Raw genomic sequence first — 20,622 nt, forward strand, 5'->3', positions numbered from 1 at the left:
GACGAATTTATGATGGCGTAATACATACGACTGCAGGGACCTAGACGACTACAACGAATATTATGATGATGTTCTTGTTGTTGTTGTTGATGATGATGATGAGAAAAAACACTACTGATATCCATGATATGAGAATTATGATGATAATAATGATGATACATGTAATGATGATGCCAACTTGATGAAGATTGTAAATCAGGACTTATATACAAAATATGAATCACTCAAGGCCGGTCATTCAATATGGAGTCCATCATTTATTCATTGGGTCACACCTAACAGGATTTAATAGAATCTTTGTAGAATGTAAGTACACATGTACCTAACAATCTAGGTCAATTTTAAACTTTTTTAAAATCCTGGTGTATTCACAAAACCTTCATTGCGCTCTGTAGCTCACACCATTCATAACCGAGACCGATATTGATTTGAAAGTCCCAATCTCTACGCAAAGTTGTCGTTCCATGCTCTTCCATACAATCTCTGCTATCACAACAAAATACTACCAGATTTTAGTATAATATTATGAAAAGTAGCATAGTGTTTTTTTTTTTGTTTTTTTTTTAAACAGTAGTATAAGTTTAGGTTTTTAATAAAACATAAAATAACTTAAGGTAGCGCACCTCTAATGATTTCCCGCGATTTCTTCGAAGGTTGAAGAGCCTACTATTAGGTGCCGTAGCCTAGTGGTTAAGGCGATAGACTAGAAATCTTTTGGGATATTCCTGCGCAGGTTCGAATCCTGCCGATGACGTATACTTTTTTGCGACGCGTTTTATTTATTTTCTAACGTAATTTGATTTAATATGACATATAAGCTATATTTATTGTTAAATATGTTGCAATTTTTATGCACATTCTTCAATTATTAAAATTAAAACAACGTTATGGCGAAATTGGGTGATTTACTGTTGAAAATACGAACCATGCATGTTGCATTTTTATTTTTATTTCAAAAAGTAAACGGTAAATCTGTCTATTTCTTGGTATTTTTGCTGTATATAGTGTTTCTATAAAAACTAAGTTTAAAATATGACTTAAATGAAACTATTTTGAATTTTATGACACTTTGTTTTTAACCGACCCAATTTTTACTTGGCTGAAATCACTTACATTTCATGGCGCTCTTCCATAGATAAAAATTTGTAAAATATAAATGTCTGTAAAAGAATACTTATTTCATCTTGTTTAAACTTTAAACACCTTTACAGCATCTGTACACACCAACTGCATGCCCATATTTGGAAATTTGAATGAATTATGGAACTTTTATATACCCCAGGGGTGAAAATAAACTGGACAAAAGCCGAGCGTGGGGTGGTTTTGAAAAAAATCGGTATATTTTTTTAAAAAGCATGGAAAGCCTACCTACAAATTTGCATGTAGTTCAGTGAAATGATGCTGATTTAGAAAATAATTAATTAGATTATATTTGGGTATGTGCCCATTAGAGGTGCGCTACCTTAATAAAAAGGGGGAAAAAACGTAACATTATTGTACCACGTACAGCTATGCTGGTTCCAGTAAAATCTATGCGCGGTGGTTGGTCAAGTCCTTTTTAATATATGATAAAGACATACCAACATATCACCATGTAGAAAGCTTTTTTATCGATCGTTATAAATTCTTGTTTCTTATTTGTTTGGTAAAGTCTGAAGCCTGATCAACTGGGGCGAATTGTGAACAGAATTGTGACAGCAATTCAGTGCTACAGTTTATCCAAACTTTTATTTTAAAATAGATCAATCGGTGAAAAAAAACGGACATATGGACAGAATAGAAGTCCGAATGCGATATTCTCTCCTATCCTTAGCATATACGGTGTAATAGTAGCACAGACTTACGAAATTGTATAGATGGTATCTTTTATGCGGCGCAAATGTTGATTGTCCCTGCCTTTACGGCGACAATCACCGTATAAACGCAACCGATCACGTCGAAGCGGCAACAATTCTATGCGGATTTAAAGCGCATTATGGTAACTGTTTATTTCGTCACCCCTTGTGATTCAAAGAAGGCCAGTTTTGCCAGAGATCTACCAAGAAACTGTTTATTGAAAATTCTTTGGCTTGACTTTAATAAATCAATGCTCGCAATTCCCATCAAATACGCAAGACTATTATCACTATTTATATTTTGGTATTTATCCGGCAAGAGTATTTTACAACAATCTGTAGACGAACACCCTAATCACTACATAATATGGCGTGTAATGGTTGTTTTATTGCAACCAAATTGTTTTATTTGGATGACGTTGATTATGTTGGTTCATTGTGTTCTATTGGTTGCATTTTGTGCAAAACCATTTCCGACATTATCGGAGTAATGATATTTGTGATATTCTGAAATGAGAGTGTTATTTTGAAGCTCCACTTCGATTATAATAAACATGAATATAAATCAACAGCATGTACACAATCAACGGTCACATTTTAAATGAAATACCAATCAAAGTTGTCGTTTTATGAAATCAAAGCATCGATTTGAATGTCTGATTTACGCAAATATTTACGTTTTTCTCAATCAAACACAAACTGACCTTTATAATCTATAACCTCTATAAATATTCTGTCTTCTTTTTCTGTCTGTTAATACATAAGATAGACGGGTTTAACGACACGCGACAAAGCCGTGTATGTACTATCGCACAGTACCCGATAGGCGACTTTTTCAACTACGTTGAAACACGATCATTTATAAACAACTTATAAATCGAGACGCGCGGATGAGGTTAATCGGCGGCCTATTTCTCAGACAAAAACACAGGCGGAGGCGAGGCGTAAGAAATATATTTGGAACACGTTAAATTCTAGGACTGTGCATGCGATTTCAAGCAAAAAAAATTCATATTCACCCGATAGACGACTTTTTCAACAACCTTGAAACACGATCATTTAAAAACAACTTATATATCGAGACGCGCGGATGAGGTTAATCGGCGGCCTATTTCTCAGACAGAAACACGGAGGCGAGGCGTAAGAAATATATTTGGAACACGTTAAATTCTAGGACTGTGCATCCGATTTCAAGCAAAAAGACATTCATATTCATATACATTTTTGTAAACTTACATAACCACGGCCTAAATGAGGAATTTTATTTTCAATGTTTAATATACTGACATACCAGGACTTGTCTTAGATTTCGACACAGAAAACAAAAAGGAGCACAGGTAGCGAGTAGCTCCGAAAATGTACAACTCTATATATGTAATATTGATTTGAATACATTTGGACTTGCTTTTTTATGGCGAAAACAACAATATTATTAGGTCTGATCTTGGGCAATTTTAATTAAGAAAATAAAAGTAAAGTAAAAATGCATTGCCAGTACTAAACCTTGATCTTCAAGGTAAAAAAGAGAACAACCTCCAACCGATCGGGCGGCCATTCAAACAATTAATATAAACATACAATTACAAAGGCACAATTCTTGCAATATTGTTTTTATTTCTTTATTTTCACATGTTATTGTCGTAAGAATAAATGGTCTAAAATATTAGATTTGTTAATCGAAACTTAAAAGCGACAACACAGAACAGTCGTAACTCGTCGTTATCGTACTTTCTTTTGTATGACATGACCCCGAACCACTCTTTGGTAGAGTGAATATCGAGCTATTATCGTTGAAGACACGCTGGAGTAATATAATAATATGCATCAGTCTTACACAAATCCTTGGTCATAATATGTCGACCTATATATTGTGTTGATGTGCTGATCATTCTAAAAGAGACTTGTTAAAGGGGTATTTTCACGTTTTGTTAAATTGACCAAAAAATTTTTTTAAAGTTTCAGAATTGCAAATTTTCGTTGAAGATACGATATTTGTGAAGGAACAATAATACTGAAAGTTTACCATGCTCTAAAATATCCATTATTATTTATTATTTATGCATCTTTTGACGATTTAAAAACCTGAACACTATAAAGCATTGCAACGCGAAACGATTGAATAATTTCGAGAGTTCTGTTGTTGTCGTTATATTGTGTGATACTATGAGGAATGCTTATATAAAGTATAAAAATCTTCACTCATTGTATGAGCACGGATGGCCGAGTGGTCTCAGCAATAGACTTTTACTCCAGGGGTCCAGGGGTCAGTGGTTCGAGTCCAAAGGTTACTTTTTTTCTTTTTTCTTTTTTCTTTTTTTTTTACTGGAACTTTTTGGATCCAATGTTTTAATTAATCAATATAAAGCATTTTATGACAAACTTTGATACATGCCAAAATCTGTGAAATTATCCAAAGATTCCCAATCAAGACAATTTCTAAATTGTTATTATTTCCTTGTTTGTATAATATAGATCGTAGGGCAAGATGTTTAAAGCGAATAATAAAGGGTTTTTAACAACGCACTTAAATAAATGACCAAATATGTAAACTAGCCCCTTTAATAGATTTAAAAACCCTTTATTGCCCGATAGCGTTGACATTTTGTAAGAGGCAAACAACCATCAATAACACAATGCAACGTTCAAAACGATACCCACAATACCGAGGTATTAACCTTTTGTCATAAAACGTTTATACTGTTTACACCCAAAGCCTCTGTGATAGCGGAACAAGCATTCAAGTACACTCTTTCCGACGGTGACCTCTTTTCAGGACTATATATAAGTATGCATCAAATAACGTCGCGTTTAAGAGCAGATATGCTTGATAGTTTAGTGGATCAATTTGACGGTTTTGAAACCTTGCGCGCAGATGTTCCCTTGATTTTTTCATGCACAGTTAATAAACGTTAATATGTTTGCTGGGACTCGTGCAGCTACACCGGCGTGAAAGTTGATGCAGTGAGGATGTACAAAACTTGGTTTCAAACACACATGGACTCGATTTAATCATACGTTTCCATGCATTCATAACCGGGTCGTCTTAATAGAAATATTCTATTGGATCTAATTACCAAGAATAATGGATCTACGGCGCTCCGTTCGAATCCTGCGTTTTTTGACATTATTGTTGATCCCAGTTGCATCTAACGATGTATGGAACGTAACTTTCAACGCGTCCGAGCCTATATTTGTGTTTATGCTATCGGAACAAGAAATTGCGCTCGGATATAATTTTATATGCTACGACGCAGACGATCAAGAAGTTTTAACCGCCACCCTGTCCAGTTCGGACACATCTATATTTTCTATTTCCGGAAACGAGACGACGCACGTGCCATGCGTGCAAAGCCGTTTGCGAACGTCTGCATCTTCATATGAGGGTCACGAAGTTGAAACTGACGTACAAGTAACGAACACATCAGTATTACACGAATACGGAGTACTAAAAATTAAAGTTAATGGTAAAATGTTTGGTTTGGCGAAACTACGGCTTACGATTCATAATGGGGTCGAAACGCCGTCGTACGAACGCATGTCTCCAGTCTACAATGAGACGCTATGGCACACGTCGAATACGTATGAATTTAGTGTGGTGGTACGGCGTAAAATGCGACCGATTGACCAGATTTTTACAATTATAGTAGGGATTGTTGTTATCGTAATAACAATGGGGTTCGGTTGCAAGCTAGACTTGAAGGTGGTTAAGGAATGCATTCGTCGGCCCGTGGCCCCCGGGGTAGGATTTGGGTGTCAATACATCGTCATGCCTCTGGTAAGTGTCCAGTGTTGCTATACATTTGTATCGTGTACTTTGTAAAAACGTTCAAACGTGTGTCACCGATACATTTTAATAAAATACGTCATTAACAATACTTTCGCCATGCAAATTTCCTGTTTACTTTAACATCACTCTTTGTAGGTACTGTATTGAATTATAAAATGCAGTTATACCACAGTTACGTATTAAGTTAAACGTTTACTAATCACTAATGGTAATCCTTGGTATATAATAAAGCTGTTTACCGTCAAACGTTTGAAAACAAACTTAATTTACTTATTTATATGCGCAGATAATATGAATGGCATAATCATTCAACGAAATTCAACGTTCTGATGTACGCACTTGCTGTGTAATGCTTCGAGACTGAAAATATGCAGTAAATGACGCGTGGCAATATAAACCGGCGGTGCTCTCATATATTTTATAAGAGAAAGAATACGGTCAAGTGTCAACGCTGTTCAATTTGTTTACATTTTAAACTTACTTGATGGATAATACACATTTTTACGACGGCTGAATAATTTAAGCTTATGATAAAGTTTGATCAAGCCACCCGATATTTGTTCTTCTTTTTCGTTTACTTTTTAAGTGTTTCTTGTTATGCAGTGATAAAGTCCATTGTAGATTAGGCTCCGTGGTAACCTATTTTTAACGATGTAACTTAATACTTTAACAAAGCAAGCCGTTTTGGGACAACGGGCTGTTTTCAAGTCTAGATTTCAATATATACATATATAATATTTCGTTCCTTTGCTAAATTACCGGGCAGCTGAATACATGAACAAAGCAAACTACTAATGGACAACGGGCTGTTCACAAATCTATATTTAATTACATCATGTTTCGAATCTCGTCTTTCTTCTCCCGCTGAATCAGATTTTGCAATAACAAAACATCATCCACGCAAATATCACAATATATATTACTTTTGTTACTCAATTCTTCGGTAACCTGGTCGAAAGACATTTAAAATTTGATGTAAAAACATTTAGCTACTTCCAAGACAATGTAATCTGTTTTTTGTATAGCGATTTTATTTTATGCTTTTCGGTGGTTTATAGAGAAATATCAGTGAATTAAAACTGATATTTCACTGTTTCAAACAGTGAAAAAAAAACAGTGAAAAATATCGATATTTTTTACTGTGAAATTACGTCCTTTTTCAACAAAATGACGTCATAAATCCATGGAAATTATTTAGTTAAACTCTTTTACAATGTCAATAAACGATGAAAAAAGCATAAAATACAAAGAAAATGTGTTCGATTCGATGGAATATCGAATTTTATTTACTCGTGATCATAGAAAAAATATATTTTTACTCGTGGCTGCGCCACTCGTGAAAATATTATTTTATATAATCACTCGTGAAATAAAAGCGATATTCCATCGACTCCAACAAATATCCTATATGTATTCAATGAATAATCACAGACATTAATTTTGGTTTTATTTCATAATGCTTATCCTGTGATTTAAGGTAGCGCACCTCTAATGATTTCCCGCGATTTATTTTACGATCATTGCCGATCTTCAATGATCGGTTATTTCCGAGAGATGCATTTTATTTTTTTCAAAGTTCGAATTTTGTTATATGTTTACGTAATTCCTTTAGAATATATTATTTTCACAATAAATATTGACTTTGATCCAAATATCATCTGAAAAAAATACGATTTCGCGATTTCTTCAAAGGTTGGCGAGCCTTTTTACCTGTTTACTTATACATATCTAATTTAAGCTTGCACAAATGTGAAGTTGTCGTGGCCTAGTTGTTAAGGTGATGGACTACAGATCTTTTGGGATCTTCCCGCGCAGGTTCGAATCCTGCCGACATCGCATACTTATTGCGACACGTTTTATTTCTTTTCTAACGTAATTTGATTTAATGTAGCATATATGCTATGGTTTTTGTTTAATATGTTGAAATTTTTATGCACATCCTTCAATTTTTAAATTAAAACAACGATATGGCTAAATTGGGTGATTTACTACTGAAAATACGAATGATGCATGTTGCATTTTTATTTTTATTTCAAAAAGTAAACAGTAAATCTGTCTATTTCTTGGTATTTTTGCTGTTTATAGTGCTTCTATAAAAACTATGTTTAAAATATTACTTAAATGATACTATTTTGAATTTTATGACACTTTGTTTTTAACCGACCCATTTTTACTTGGCTGAAATCACTTACATTTCATGGCGCTCTTCCATAGATAAAAATTTGTAAAAAATAAATGTCTGTAAAAGAATACTTATTTCATCTTGTTTATATTTTCAACACCTCGACTGCATCTATACACATTAACAGCATGCCCATATTTGGAAATTTGAATGAATTATGAAACTTTTATATAGCCCAGGGGTGAACATAAACTGTACAAAAGCTGAGCGTGGGGGTGGTTTTGAAAAAAACGGTATATTTTTTTTTAAAGCATGGAAAGCCTACCTACAAATTTGCATGTAGTTCAGTAAAATGATGCTGATTAAGAAAATAGTTAATAAGATTATATTTGGATATGTGCCAATTAGAGGTGCGCTACCTTAAAGAAAATCATTTGATAGTACCAGAAATCTCGTGACTAACAACGTAATGACGTCATTGAACTATTTTTAGTACTTGAAGAACTCACAACGTCATGACGTTTATTCCACAATTATTTTAGTCGGAAAAATCATGGGACTTGCAATCTCATGACATCACTGCAGTATTTGATGAGACTAGATTTACGCCCTGTTAAAAAAATACTGCATAATTATTAATTTGTGTGTGGCATTACTTTTCGTTGCTTTCGTGAGTAGACCTGTCAACGAATTTTTGAAGACTGAAATGACGTAAACACGAAAAACATCGATATCTTACGTAAACAACATAGTAAAGATGTTTATAGAATTGAGCCTTGTTCTGAGAAAACTGGGCTTAATGCATAAGCATAAAGTGTCATCCCAGATTAGCCTGTGCAGTCCGCAGAGGCTAATCAGGGACGACATTTTCCGCTTTTATGGTATTTTTAGTTTCAAGGAAGTCCCTCCTTACCGAAAATCAAGTTTAGGTGGAAAGTGTCGTCCCTGATTAGCCCAACACGCGACTCATATTTTAATTTGTATGGATGAATCAAAACTTGTCTTTGTTTGTTTATTGCTCTAATCGTCACTGTTTTCAATTTATGATGATCATAATATTATGGCGATTACACTCACAATAAAACAACGAAAACCGCCCGATCAGGAGACCAAACTGGCACTTGGTAAAGGGTTGTAAAGCATCTGGTGCCATGAACCATTTAGGAGACTGTCATCTATTTGTTGAAACTGATTATGAAACTTTTAATTAACAGGCTTTAAAACAAGACTGCATTTGGATTGATGAATATGTGAAAGTGATTGCGTTAGGTATAATACAAAAATAGCCTATCCCGTAGGTACAGCATATAGTAATTCGATTATTATTTCACCTCGGCTAACGAATTGCTTGCCATAACCATTTTCGGAATGACAATACGTTGATATCCATGCAATGCTATATTCGCATGTTTCGAAGGAAACATTTTCATATTTATGCCCCCTTCGAAGAAGAGGGGGTATATTGCTTTGCTCATGTCGGTCTGTCGGTCTGTCGGTCGTTCTGTCGGTCCGTCCACCAGGTGGTTGTCAGACGATAACTCAAGAACGCTTGGGCCTAGGATCACGAAACTTCATAGGTACATTGATCATGAATCGCAGATGACCCCTATTGATTTTGAGGTCACTAGGTCAAAGGTCAAGGTCACGATGACCCGAAATTGTAAAATGGTTTCCGGATGATAACTCAAGAAAGCTTAGGCCTAGGATCATGAAACTTGATAGGTAGATTGATCATGACTAGCAGATGACCCCTATTGATTTTCAGGTCACTATGTCAAAGGTCAAGGTCACAGTGACCCGAAATAGTAAAATGGTTTCCGGATGATAACTCAAGAACGCTTAGGCCTAGGATCATGAAACTTCATAGGTAGATTGATCATGACTCGCAGATGACCCCTATTGATTTTGAGGTCACTAGGTCAAAGGTCAAGGTCACAGTGACCCGAAATAGTAAAATGGTTTCCGGATGATAACTCAAGAACGCTTAGGCCTAGGATCATGAAACTTGATAGGTAGATTGATCATGACTCGCAGATGACACCTATTGATTTTGAGGTCACTAGGTCAAAGGTCAAGGTCACGATGACCCGAAATAGTAAAATGGTTTCCGGATGATAACTGAAGAACGCTTATTCCTAGGATCATGGAACTTGATAGTTAGATTGATCATGACTCGCAGATGACCCCTATTGATTTTCAGGTCACTAGGTCAAAGGTCAAGGTCACGGTGACCCGAAATAGTAAAATGGTGTCCGGATGATAACTCAAGAATGCTTATGGCTAGGATCATGAAACTTCATAGGTACATTGATCATGACAGGTCACAGTGACAAAAAACATATTCACACAATGACTCTCACTACAACGGAGAGCCCATATGGAGAGCATGCATGTTTTACAAACAGCCCTTGTTTGATTGGCGTTTATTTATTGTGTACGTGTGTAAGCGTTTTTACTTGAAACATATGCGGTTGATTACTGCAGAAAGGGTACAGTTAAGGTGAAAATGAACCAGTTAATGCTGACCTGAACAAACTCTGTCCTTTTTATATTTGGTTGCTGCAATGTATTTTGCGAAAGTCGTTGTTCTGAAAATCCAATGCATTACTTTTGAAATTTTCTGTTTCCAACAAAGTGAAGTCCATGAAATGTCAATTTTTGTCCTTTAAAATGTTCAACCCGTAAAATTCCCGGAAGAGTCATTGTACTGTTTTTTGTACGATCTGAGTCCTCATCCCACACTGAAATCCTTGAAATATTTTTGAATTGTCTTCGTTATGTTCGATTCTCAAATAACAATAATCCGTTCACTGATTTTTGATGTCATTGGTCATTTTCGGTTTCCGTCAAAATGAACCCCTTACAATATATTGATCGTTTTGGATTATGCCATGATGAAAATATGCAAATAAGTGAACTCTGCAAACTATTATTGAACTGGCATTTGCAATAATGAGTTTCGACAAAATCAAATCCTTGAACTATTTGAATCATATAAAATGTTCCGTTCCCATCAGAGTGAACTCATAAAATTATTATTAAACTGGCATTTGCAATAATATATTCAAAATGAACTTATTAAACTATTATCACACTGTCATTTGCAATAATCGGTACTTAACTGTCATTGATAAAATAATCAATACTATTTGAACTGTTATTAACCCATTTCAGCTGGGATACGGCATCGCGCGTCTGGTTCCCGTGGACGACCCTAGCTTCAAGCTGGGAATATTCCTATGCGGTGTTTGTCCCGGGGGCGGCCAGAGCAACATCTTCACGTACCTGCTGGACGGGGATGTGTCCCTTTCGATCACAATGACCTTCATCAGTACTGTTGCGTCCATAGGTATGTACGTTTTATGAACAACAGACACTGAAGTAGAACATGGATACGGTTGTCCATCGGTACGCACGAGCTAATAGCATTGGCAGGGTTTCCGGATATGACACGTGTGCATGATATTGCATTTGGTGACTAATGTTAAATAAGTAAGGTAGACGGACGAACATCAAATGGGATAACGACGAGCAGGCAGACGCTTTGACAGTACAGCGTTAACATAGCATGGCTTTTTTGCCTTTAAATATTCAGTACAAGCTTAAGTACAACTTATATTGAACAAATATGTAATAACTATGTGCGCATCACTGTCTATACCATACATCGTAATTGCAGGCATGATGCCCCTCTGGCTGTACACTTTGGGGCGCACCTTTCTCCAGGAAGACCTCAACCTTACCATCCCGTACCTGAATATCCTGCAAGTGATCGCCAGTCTCGTGATTCCCTTGCTCATTGGCATCTTCCTCAAGTACAAGTTCATCAAAGTCGCGTTGGTCATCATCAGGTTCCTCAAACCGTTCACGCTCTTGGTAATGATTGTCTTTCTCTGCGTTGGACTGTACGCCAACTGGTACGTGTTCAAACTGTTTAAACCAGTCCACATTCTGGCGGGATGCCTACTGCCGTACGGCGGATATCTGATTGGTGGATTCGTCGCCGCAATTTTACGACAACCGAAAGCGCGCGTTATCACCATAGCCCTGGAAACTGGTATGCAAAACATGGGCGTTGCCCTGCTGGTACTGATGATGAGTCTTCCCTCACCGCTGAGCGATATCGCGATGGTTGGACCGATGGCGTCGGGAATGATGACACCGATGCCGGCGCTTGTTGCTGCCATCGGTTACGCGTTGTATAAAAAATGCTGCAAGAAATACGAACCTGTGGCTCTTACTGACGAGGAAATGAAAGTCAACAAGAAAAAAGAAAATGGCACTGTCACGGAGAAGCTTACCGCCGTTTAAAAAGAACGAAAGTAATGGCTATTTCTAAAGAATTACTTCCATTATAGAAGCTATTAAGCAATCGCAACCAAGCCTTGCGTGGCTATTCCTACATTCTCTGTTTTTGTTTGGAATATTTTGGTGCAATTAATTAGAGACTATATTGAAGATGAACATTTGGGGTGCGTTAATAAGGAATTGCGCTTCTTTTTCTTCAAAATTTCTGGGCGGAAACCCTGTTTTTTATGGTGCCTGCATTAAGGCAAATAAAATTTTGTTATTTACATAACATACCTTTTTTTCAAAAGAGGAAATATACATATTCGAATTGATAATAAGCTTAAGCAAAATTCGATGGAATAATTACGCACACAAGGCTAATCGCCGGTCGTTGAACTTTGTTCTGCTATTTAACATGACGCTTTCTTAGTCCACAAACTAATGCATACATGATTCCCGTTTAGCCTGCCTGATATACTGAAACGCCAGAAGAATGCCGGACAATTGTACACTAACAGCAAATATGGTTGCTCAGAAACACACATACGTAAATAAACGTTGTGTGATTAACCCTTTGAGTGCTGGAACCGAATTTAAAAGGCTTTTGCAAACAGTTTGGATCCAGATCAGACGCCACAAAACGTGGCGTCTCATCAGGATCCAAACTGTTTGCTATTCTGATAGTATTCTTTGAAAAAAAATGAAAGAAAATGCTAATTTTAGAAATTCAGCAGAAGACATTTTAGCAGACGACACATTTCCCAGCATGCAAAGGGTTAAATTCAGCGGTTTTATAAAAGCAGCTAATGCTGTTGAACAGAACCGTCCATAAGTGCCGGTACATATTTTGAATGATACATTTCGGACGGTTATCTAATACCATCTGTAAGTCAATAGGTGAAATTATTGCATTTGCCGTCAAATTGTCAAAACATGCACAGGCACTGTTATTGAACTAAGACTCAGAATAAAAATCTGTCAGTTTAGACAGTGAGCAAGTTCATAGCGAAAAATAAAAGTAAGTTTATTTTATATAGTACTCTCTGAATAATATGATTTTGTTATGGATTATGAATGGATTACCTGATGCAATCTATGTTGATTTTCTTTATGAAAAGACTCGACGTGTCTATATACAATTTATTGTTGTTCTGGTATCTTTAAAAAGTGTCCCCGTATGTTAAGTAGTTTATTAACATAAATTTGAAGTGTAAACAAGAATATAATTTGCCGTTCTTGCGATGTGAACATTTTGGAAACAAATGTTATGATTACTAAGATAACACTTCAATCTTGCACATTCTGAAATAATGGAAAGACAAGACACATACCCTGAAAGTTGGCTGTTTTACAGTAAAACATAATGTGATACGGATTTCATATACTCAACTTAACTTTGATTAGTTACGGTCAAATGGCTCTTAAAACAGCAAACGAGACAAATATTGCCATTAATATGTAAATAAATTTATTTTAAGCTGACTTTTATATTTACATACATACTTTATATAATAATTATATACTAGTTATATTTTTTACTAACCATTTCAACATAAAATAGTTTCTTTCATAAGGTCGAGTATATTGTAGATATATTAAACACTTTGCAATATCTTGTTTTTACCTGAGTAACATGTATACATGACATATAGGACATATTATGATTTATCTTATTGCATGAATTTAGCTTACATGCCTATGTGCCAGAGAAGAAGAGATGGTTAGAGTAATCTTCTTATTATTAGCCCATTATTTGGCACGACTCACATTTTGTGTTTACGCGTTTCCTTTTTAACCCATTTATGCCTAGCGTCCTGAAAAAAGGACATTGCAAACAGCGTAGACCCAGATGAGACGCCGCATGATGCGGCGTCTCATCTGGGTCTGCGCTGTTTGCTTCAAGGAATTTCTATATGAAATATTCTAAATATAGAAATAAATATGGTAGACATCCCTAATTTTGGAAATAAATTGATCCAATTTAAGAAGGATGGGAGAGTTTATTAGGCATGAATGGGTTAATTGCCACGAAACTTGTTGGCTTACATAGACCTGACGGCATTTAACATAATTGATATTCTTTTCATTGTGTTACTCCACGATAACTTTTGAGTAAGCGAACCGTTTTGTGATTTCTATTCGGATAATAATAATTTTAAACTCTTTATTTCGATAATTTGATTTGTTAAAACGTTTTCTATTTCAAAGAAAACTACATGTGCGTTATTTATTAGTTGTTGAGTATCAACGAAACCGCTATTCAAAACGTTATTTTTTTCGATACCAACGACGTTTTGTAAAATAATAAAGAATACGAGCATGAAGAACCTTCAGATACATGTGAACACGTAACGATAAAATATTTTGTTGGTTGTGTGACTTTGCTTGTTTTATTGTCTGTTATTTTTTATGTTTATAAATATAAATTGTTTTACTTGAATATTTTACTCGTTTGATGTACATTTTTATATTATGAAACTCTCTATTAGTTAATAAAATCGGCAATACTGATACAACGTACTTATACTTGTATAATTATTAACATTTGTATTTTTATAAAATAAAATGTTAACATGTGTTTTGTTGTTCTTTTTTATGTATAACATTTTTTGATTGTGTAGTTTTTTATGCATTAAACATTGCATGTAATGCGCGTAGATACCGGAAAATGAACCGTTTCGAACAGGACAACATTGTCGTTCAGTTAAAAGTAATCCATAATATACTCTTATTATTATTACGCAATAAAACAAAAACAACAACACTGGGAATTAGTTTAAGCCTAATAATTTAAGCTCGATTGCATAGACAGCCTAAGGCTTATTTGAAACGCTCTCGAGTCTGTTTACTGGGACTAGAACCAGTACTTGGTGTCTATTGGGGAAATCTAAAGGACGCTCCCACTGTAGGGATTGAGCCCATGGCCTCCAAATCGCTAGGCGGCATATACAGCACACCACTGATACTCAAATAATGGACAATAACGACGAAGAATTTAACAAAAGAGATTCGTATGAACAATGTCATCTATATCTGTGTTTGCTATTTAAGGAGCGAGTGGTTTGATTAAAAAAGTATGTATATATTCAAAAAATTGTTATTGTCAACATTCTCCTTATGAATTTAATATTACATTTAATTGTGTTTTTGAACTTTTATGAAGAGTGTTAACAGTAGAAGTGGGCATTTAATAATGTTGGTTAATCTGAAAATATAAATTACACTTTATCTGTCTGTTATCTGTCAAAATGTGCACAGTTTTATGCAATAAATTTTATTTCATTTTAAAGATTGTTAGTACAACATATTTTAACAAACATAATTTAATACCCCTTGTACCGTGAACAATCTTCAGACAATCTCGAGGAAACGAGATTAATTAAGAGAATTGAACAAACAAACCATTAAAATGAACAACATAATCGTGTTGTTTTTATAAGTAAATTTGAAAATGAAAATCTTTCGCTTCTAAATACCACTCACATACAAGTTAAGTTGTTCCTTTCACTCATTAACACAGATTTAAAAAAGGTTCATTACTTTTGCTTCACTGACTTAAACCCATTTATGTCTAGCGTCTAGATAAAAGGCCTTGGCAAACAGCGCAGACCCAGATGAGACGCCGCAAGATGCGGCGTCTCATGAAGGTCCGCGCTATTTGCTTAAAGGAATTTCTGTAAGAAATATTCTAAATATAGAAATAAATATACAAGACATCTCTAATTTTTTTTTAAATAAATTGATCCTATTTAGAAAGATGGTAGAGTCCACTAGGTATAAATGGGTTAGATTTATTTTTACTTGAAGGGAGAAATGGTCGCTAACGAGTGCGCCACATAGTCACGAGAGCGCTTCAAATCCCGCAAATGCAATATGACAATGTTTTGACAACATCCAATTAGAATCCGATCATCCGCGACTTCTTTTATTGTCTCAACTGCACAACTTGCTGCCGCCATTGGTTAAAACGTGATTTCGCGTCCAGTATGGATTTGATACAGTTTTGAATTCATACTTTTACATGACTCCATTTTTTTTTTCAAAATTAAAAGGCAACATTGACGTTAAGGCCATTGGCTACTAAGGTATTTGGTTCCATAATCAATATTTGATTTTTAAAGCACTTTTTTGTTTTATATTTTTCTAGAAGAAACATGTTTACTGCGTATATTGCATTTTGCCTTAATATTCGATGTTTGTTATTTTGTCGTTTATCTAACATTTAAGTTGAGAACCATCACAATCCGCCATCCGTTAAAAGGCATTACTATTGTGTGTTGTTGTGACGGACACTTCATTTAAAGTTATCTTCTTGACCAAAATACACAAGTGCATATCAAATCTTGAATTCTAACAAAAATACATTAAATACATGCATAATACAATGTTGGCCATAATGGACTATTGCACTCTGTTGCAGCCCTTTAGAAATTTTGCAAAAAAATACATTTTATATATTACATCACAAAATTGATATAATTAAATGTTCACATGGCTAATCGTAAAGCGCATGCGTGAACTTGTTTTAGAAAATATATACATATTAATCATAAACTATGTGTGTATACCAAAACATAGTTTCTGTCCCATAAACTGAAAACCCCATAAATACGAGTACAATTTAAATTGCAAGACTTCTCGTTTCGTCCTTTTTGACCGTACACAGACTTAAAGAGACTTCATTTGTGTTTCCTATTTCAGCGTAATCCCAGTGGATATGATTGTCCACATGGTTCCAATTGAATGCAAGTCTGGATCAGATCAGAAAGGGGTCAGCAACGGTTACTTTTGGTTGGAACTACTGTATTAAACAGATGCCTTATTTCGAGGACAGTTTGATTTTATGTCCATTTTTAATCAAACCCTTTTGAATTTAGAAGTGATTTTAATTCGGCGAATGAGCAGAACCCGAATCGAGCAATATTACTTCGACCAAAATCTGGAACGGTTGGCGGCCTAGCTTCATCCGCCAGATCAATATCTGCTATTCTTATGTTTATGCTATTCTTATGTTTCCTTTCGCTGTTTTGGCCGACTCACGATATTCTTTCACTGACGATTGCAGTCATTTGAAACAGATATTCTCTCCGATATTATTGTATCTACCTGCGCATGTGTTTAGTAAAAATGTTGTCTTTTACAGATGGAGGCTTCTTTGACACGTTTTCTTTGAAACGGGCAACATTAAGAGTCGTTTTACAACGAACAAACGTACGTCCTCGCCAGATTATAGCTTATGCAACTAAAAGGGCGAACAACTATCGACGTATATTGAAAAAATGAGAAAGAGTAACCTCCCTTTATTTTTTTAAAATTTAATTAGTTTAATAGCAAAATTGACATTTTAAGTCATCTCGGGCTATAGTGTGGCTCGACTTCTTTGTATTTCTAATCTATGCGATGATAATCGGAATTAAGTACGAGCTATTATAAGTTGTTTTCGAATGTAATGCTATCAAGAGACTGTTACGAATTAAAAGTACCTTTAATGCGTCTATGATGCAAGAAGTTACATAAACGTTAAAAATTGCTGCCCGAGTATTGACTTATATTGTCCGCCTATATTTGTAACACATTTTGTTTACATGCCGGTAAATGTTATGGAAAGAGTTGAAATTCTATATGGTCCGAAAGCTGAAAAAGAGACAGAATTTTTTATTGACGTAAACTTTACAGTTTTGTGTCAATTCAAATGCCCAAACATATCTATATTTATACTTGATGTCAACGCGAATACACGTTCGTATAGCTCAGTACAGGGACCTATACAAACAAATGAGGCGTGCTCTGTGAACAAGGGGTTTAATGCATGTGCGTAAAGTGTCGTCCCAGTTTAGTCTGTGCAGTCCACACAGGCTAATTAGGGATAACACACAGGGATAACACACTTTACGACACTTCACGCACATGCATTAAACCCTTTTCATTGAGCACAGTCAAAATGTATAGGTCCCTTCTCAGTACCATATTATTCGCGTAAAGATGAAAATGCTTTTCACAATAATGTTTTTGTGATTTGCAGCTATAGTACTAGAGTTTTGCTCAACTAATATTCTGATGATGAATTTGATGGAATGAATCATAAAATCGTACCAATAATTGGATGATAGAACCATTACCCTAGTACACATGGTACATATCATAAAACGTTATGCAAATAATGTTGTAATTAAAAACATGCTTGATGCAAATAAATGTATAAGTAAACATTTTGACAACTATATTAAGGATTTTTCCACGCGTGTTTGTAAGTTTAATTGGGACGTACGTTTAAAGGGATCTTTTCACGTTTTGGTAAATTGACAAAATTGAAAAAAGTTGTTTCAGATTCGCAAATTTTCGTTTTAGTTACGACATTTTTGAGGAAACAGAAATACCGAACATTTACTATGGTCTAATATAGCCATTACATGCATATTTTGACGATTTAAAAACCTGAAAATTATAAAGCCTTGCAACACGAAACGATTGAATAATTTGGTGAGTTCTGTTGTTGTCGTTTAATTTTGTGAAACAACGAAGATTGCTTATATAAAGTATAAAATACGTCACTTGTACATACTTGGCAGGATGGCCGAGTGGTCTAAGTGGCTTTTACTCCAGGACTCTGGGGGTCACGGGTTCGAGCCCTGCTGCGGGCTACTTTTTTCCTTTTTTTAAATTTGATTCTTGAATTGTTACTGGAGCTTTTTAGATCCAGTGTTAACATTTATCAATATAAAGCATTTAATGACAAACTTCAAAAAATGTCAAAATCTGTGAAAAGGCCCCTTTAAACTTTGAATATAGACCGTTGGCCTGTACCTATTTGAGAGGCCATACAACTATTCATGGTGCAACTAACCTTTCAAAACGACACACATTACGCTTTATATAAGGGTGTTGACTGCTGTTCTATTAACATTTATACTGTTTACAGCGAAAGTCGGTCACGGCCACGGTTTAATTAGTTACACTGTTTCTTTCTGACCTCGTTTTTTAAATGAAAGTAAACCAAATGTCCCAAAATAAGTTCGTTACGGTATTTGTTTTGATATATTGAATCAGCTACAAACAAATCATTGCACAATCTTAATAACTAAGAAGATCTAAAGTCAATATGGTTAAAGCTGGGTTCCCACTGCAGATCAGATCAACTCGATCAAGCCCGACCAAGCGGTCGGGTACTGGTCTGGTTTGGTCGGCATGAGTGGTCGGGGGCGGTCGGGTAGGTCGGCATTGGTCGGGCTTCCTACCCGATATTTATTGACATGTCAAAAAATATCGAGTAGCGGTCGAGTAGGAAATGGATCGAGAAGCGCTCGGGAAGTGGTCGTGTATTAGTCGAGTAGAGGATCGAGTTGATCGTGAAGCAATCGTGTGGCGATCGGATTGACATCTTTTACACGATCTGTACCCGATCCGCTCGACCTCTACCCGAGTTATTTTAGATCGCAACACGATCCACTCGACTTCTATTCGATTTGATGTACATATTTACTAGACTGCTACCCGACGGCTACTCGACCGTACACGATCACTTCCCGATTGCTATTCGACCATACACGAGCTCATGTCACTAAAACAAAACTCACGTGCAAAACGTCATGCTTGTCTCTAATAACCTTCTTAGAATCGGACGAGTAAACATCCAAAGATGCCAAGAAAGGGCAAACAGGCGACTGATACTTCTAAAACTATTAAAACTAGTGGTATCCTTTTGGGTCTTCTCTGTTGAGCTCCTGTAGTAGTTGCTCATATTGTCCATGAAGAGGCCGTCGCGTAAGCCACAGCTTAACCCACACTTCCCTGCGTCGTGGCCGCCTACGCCTACGCACCTGGGCGGCTTCCTTCTCCTCTAACTCAAATACAGCCATGGCGCTGTCTCTCTGGAGCTCGTACCGTCTGGCCCACAACTGTAATTGTTCAATCTCCATAATGATTAAAGTGATTAGTGAACAGCAATGTTTGAAGTTTTTATTCTCAATACAGTTTCAATACACGACCGTTCGCGAATTCGTACGACTTTAGAACGACCATCACGATCTGGTCGTGTGAAGATCTGGTGGCGATCGAGCTGAGTCCACTTGGTCGAGCTGAGATCGTATAGGGCTCGCGTATAGGTCGAGATGATCGAGCGGAAATCGGAAAGATGGTCGAGTGGGAGTGGACGTCGTGAATGAGTGTTGTGGGGGTCGTGTGTTATCGACAATAGGTCGAGAAGAAGTCGTGTATACCCTTTTTAGTCGAGCTTGGTCGGGTTTGGTCGGGAATTTTCGATGATCGGGATGATCGAGTTGATCGGATCGGCAGTGGGAACCCACCTTAAGTAAATGTTGTTGTTGTCGGTGTAAGTAAGAGTTCAAATGAGTGCGTTTAGCAACAATTTAGAAACAAATTAATTTATCTATGTGTACTATTTTTTTACAGAATTTGATGAGTAATAATCAATATGAATGTTAAAATGAAACTAATTATGTAGAAAAATGTACTCTTTGTCTCATTATTGTATTAACAACTATCATTATCGATGTTAAAAGAACATATCCTATGTTATGAATCAGTAAAATATTTGTTAACTTCCTCCATTACATAATTTTTATAATTAT

At 35.8% G+C, this 20,622-nt stretch overlaps 1 protein-coding gene across 1 annotated transcript; it reads left to right on the forward strand.

The window, feature by feature from the left end:
• The first annotated feature begins 4,588 nt into the window (after positions 1 to 4,588).
• On the forward strand, positions 4,589 to 12,323 carry LOC127845468 (ileal sodium/bile acid cotransporter-like). The gene is made up of 3 exons (XM_052376398.1): positions 4,589 to 5,610; positions 10,919 to 11,093; positions 11,424 to 12,323. The coding sequence occupies exons 1-3, from the start codon at positions 4,918 to 4,920 to the stop codon at positions 12,053 to 12,055; spliced, it is 1,500 nt and encodes a 499-aa protein (XP_052232358.1). The 5' UTR covers positions 4,589 to 4,917; the 3' UTR covers positions 12,056 to 12,323.
• The last annotated feature ends 8,299 nt before the right edge of the window (positions 12,324 to 20,622 follow it).

This window comes from Dreissena polymorpha, chromosome 9, assembly GCF_020536995.1.
Source record: "Dreissena polymorpha isolate Duluth1 chromosome 9, UMN_Dpol_1.0, whole genome shotgun sequence".
NCBI classification, from domain to species: Eukaryota; Metazoa; Mollusca; class Bivalvia; order Myida; family Dreissenidae; genus Dreissena; species Dreissena polymorpha.

Excerpts from the sequence above, each read along its gene's own strand:
- LOC127845468 (XM_052376398.1), top strand. The coding sequence starts at position 4,918 with ATGGATCTACGGCGCTCCGTTCGAATCCTGCGTTTTTTGACATTATTG. Across the intron at positions 5,611-10,918 it reads AATACATCGTCATGCCTCTG|CTGGGATACGGCATCGCGCG; the intron begins GTAAGTGTCCAG and ends AACCCATTTCAG. Across the intron at positions 11,094-11,423 it reads CAGTACTGTTGCGTCCATAG|GCATGATGCCCCTCTGGCTG; the intron begins GTATGTACGTTT and ends TCGTAATTGCAG.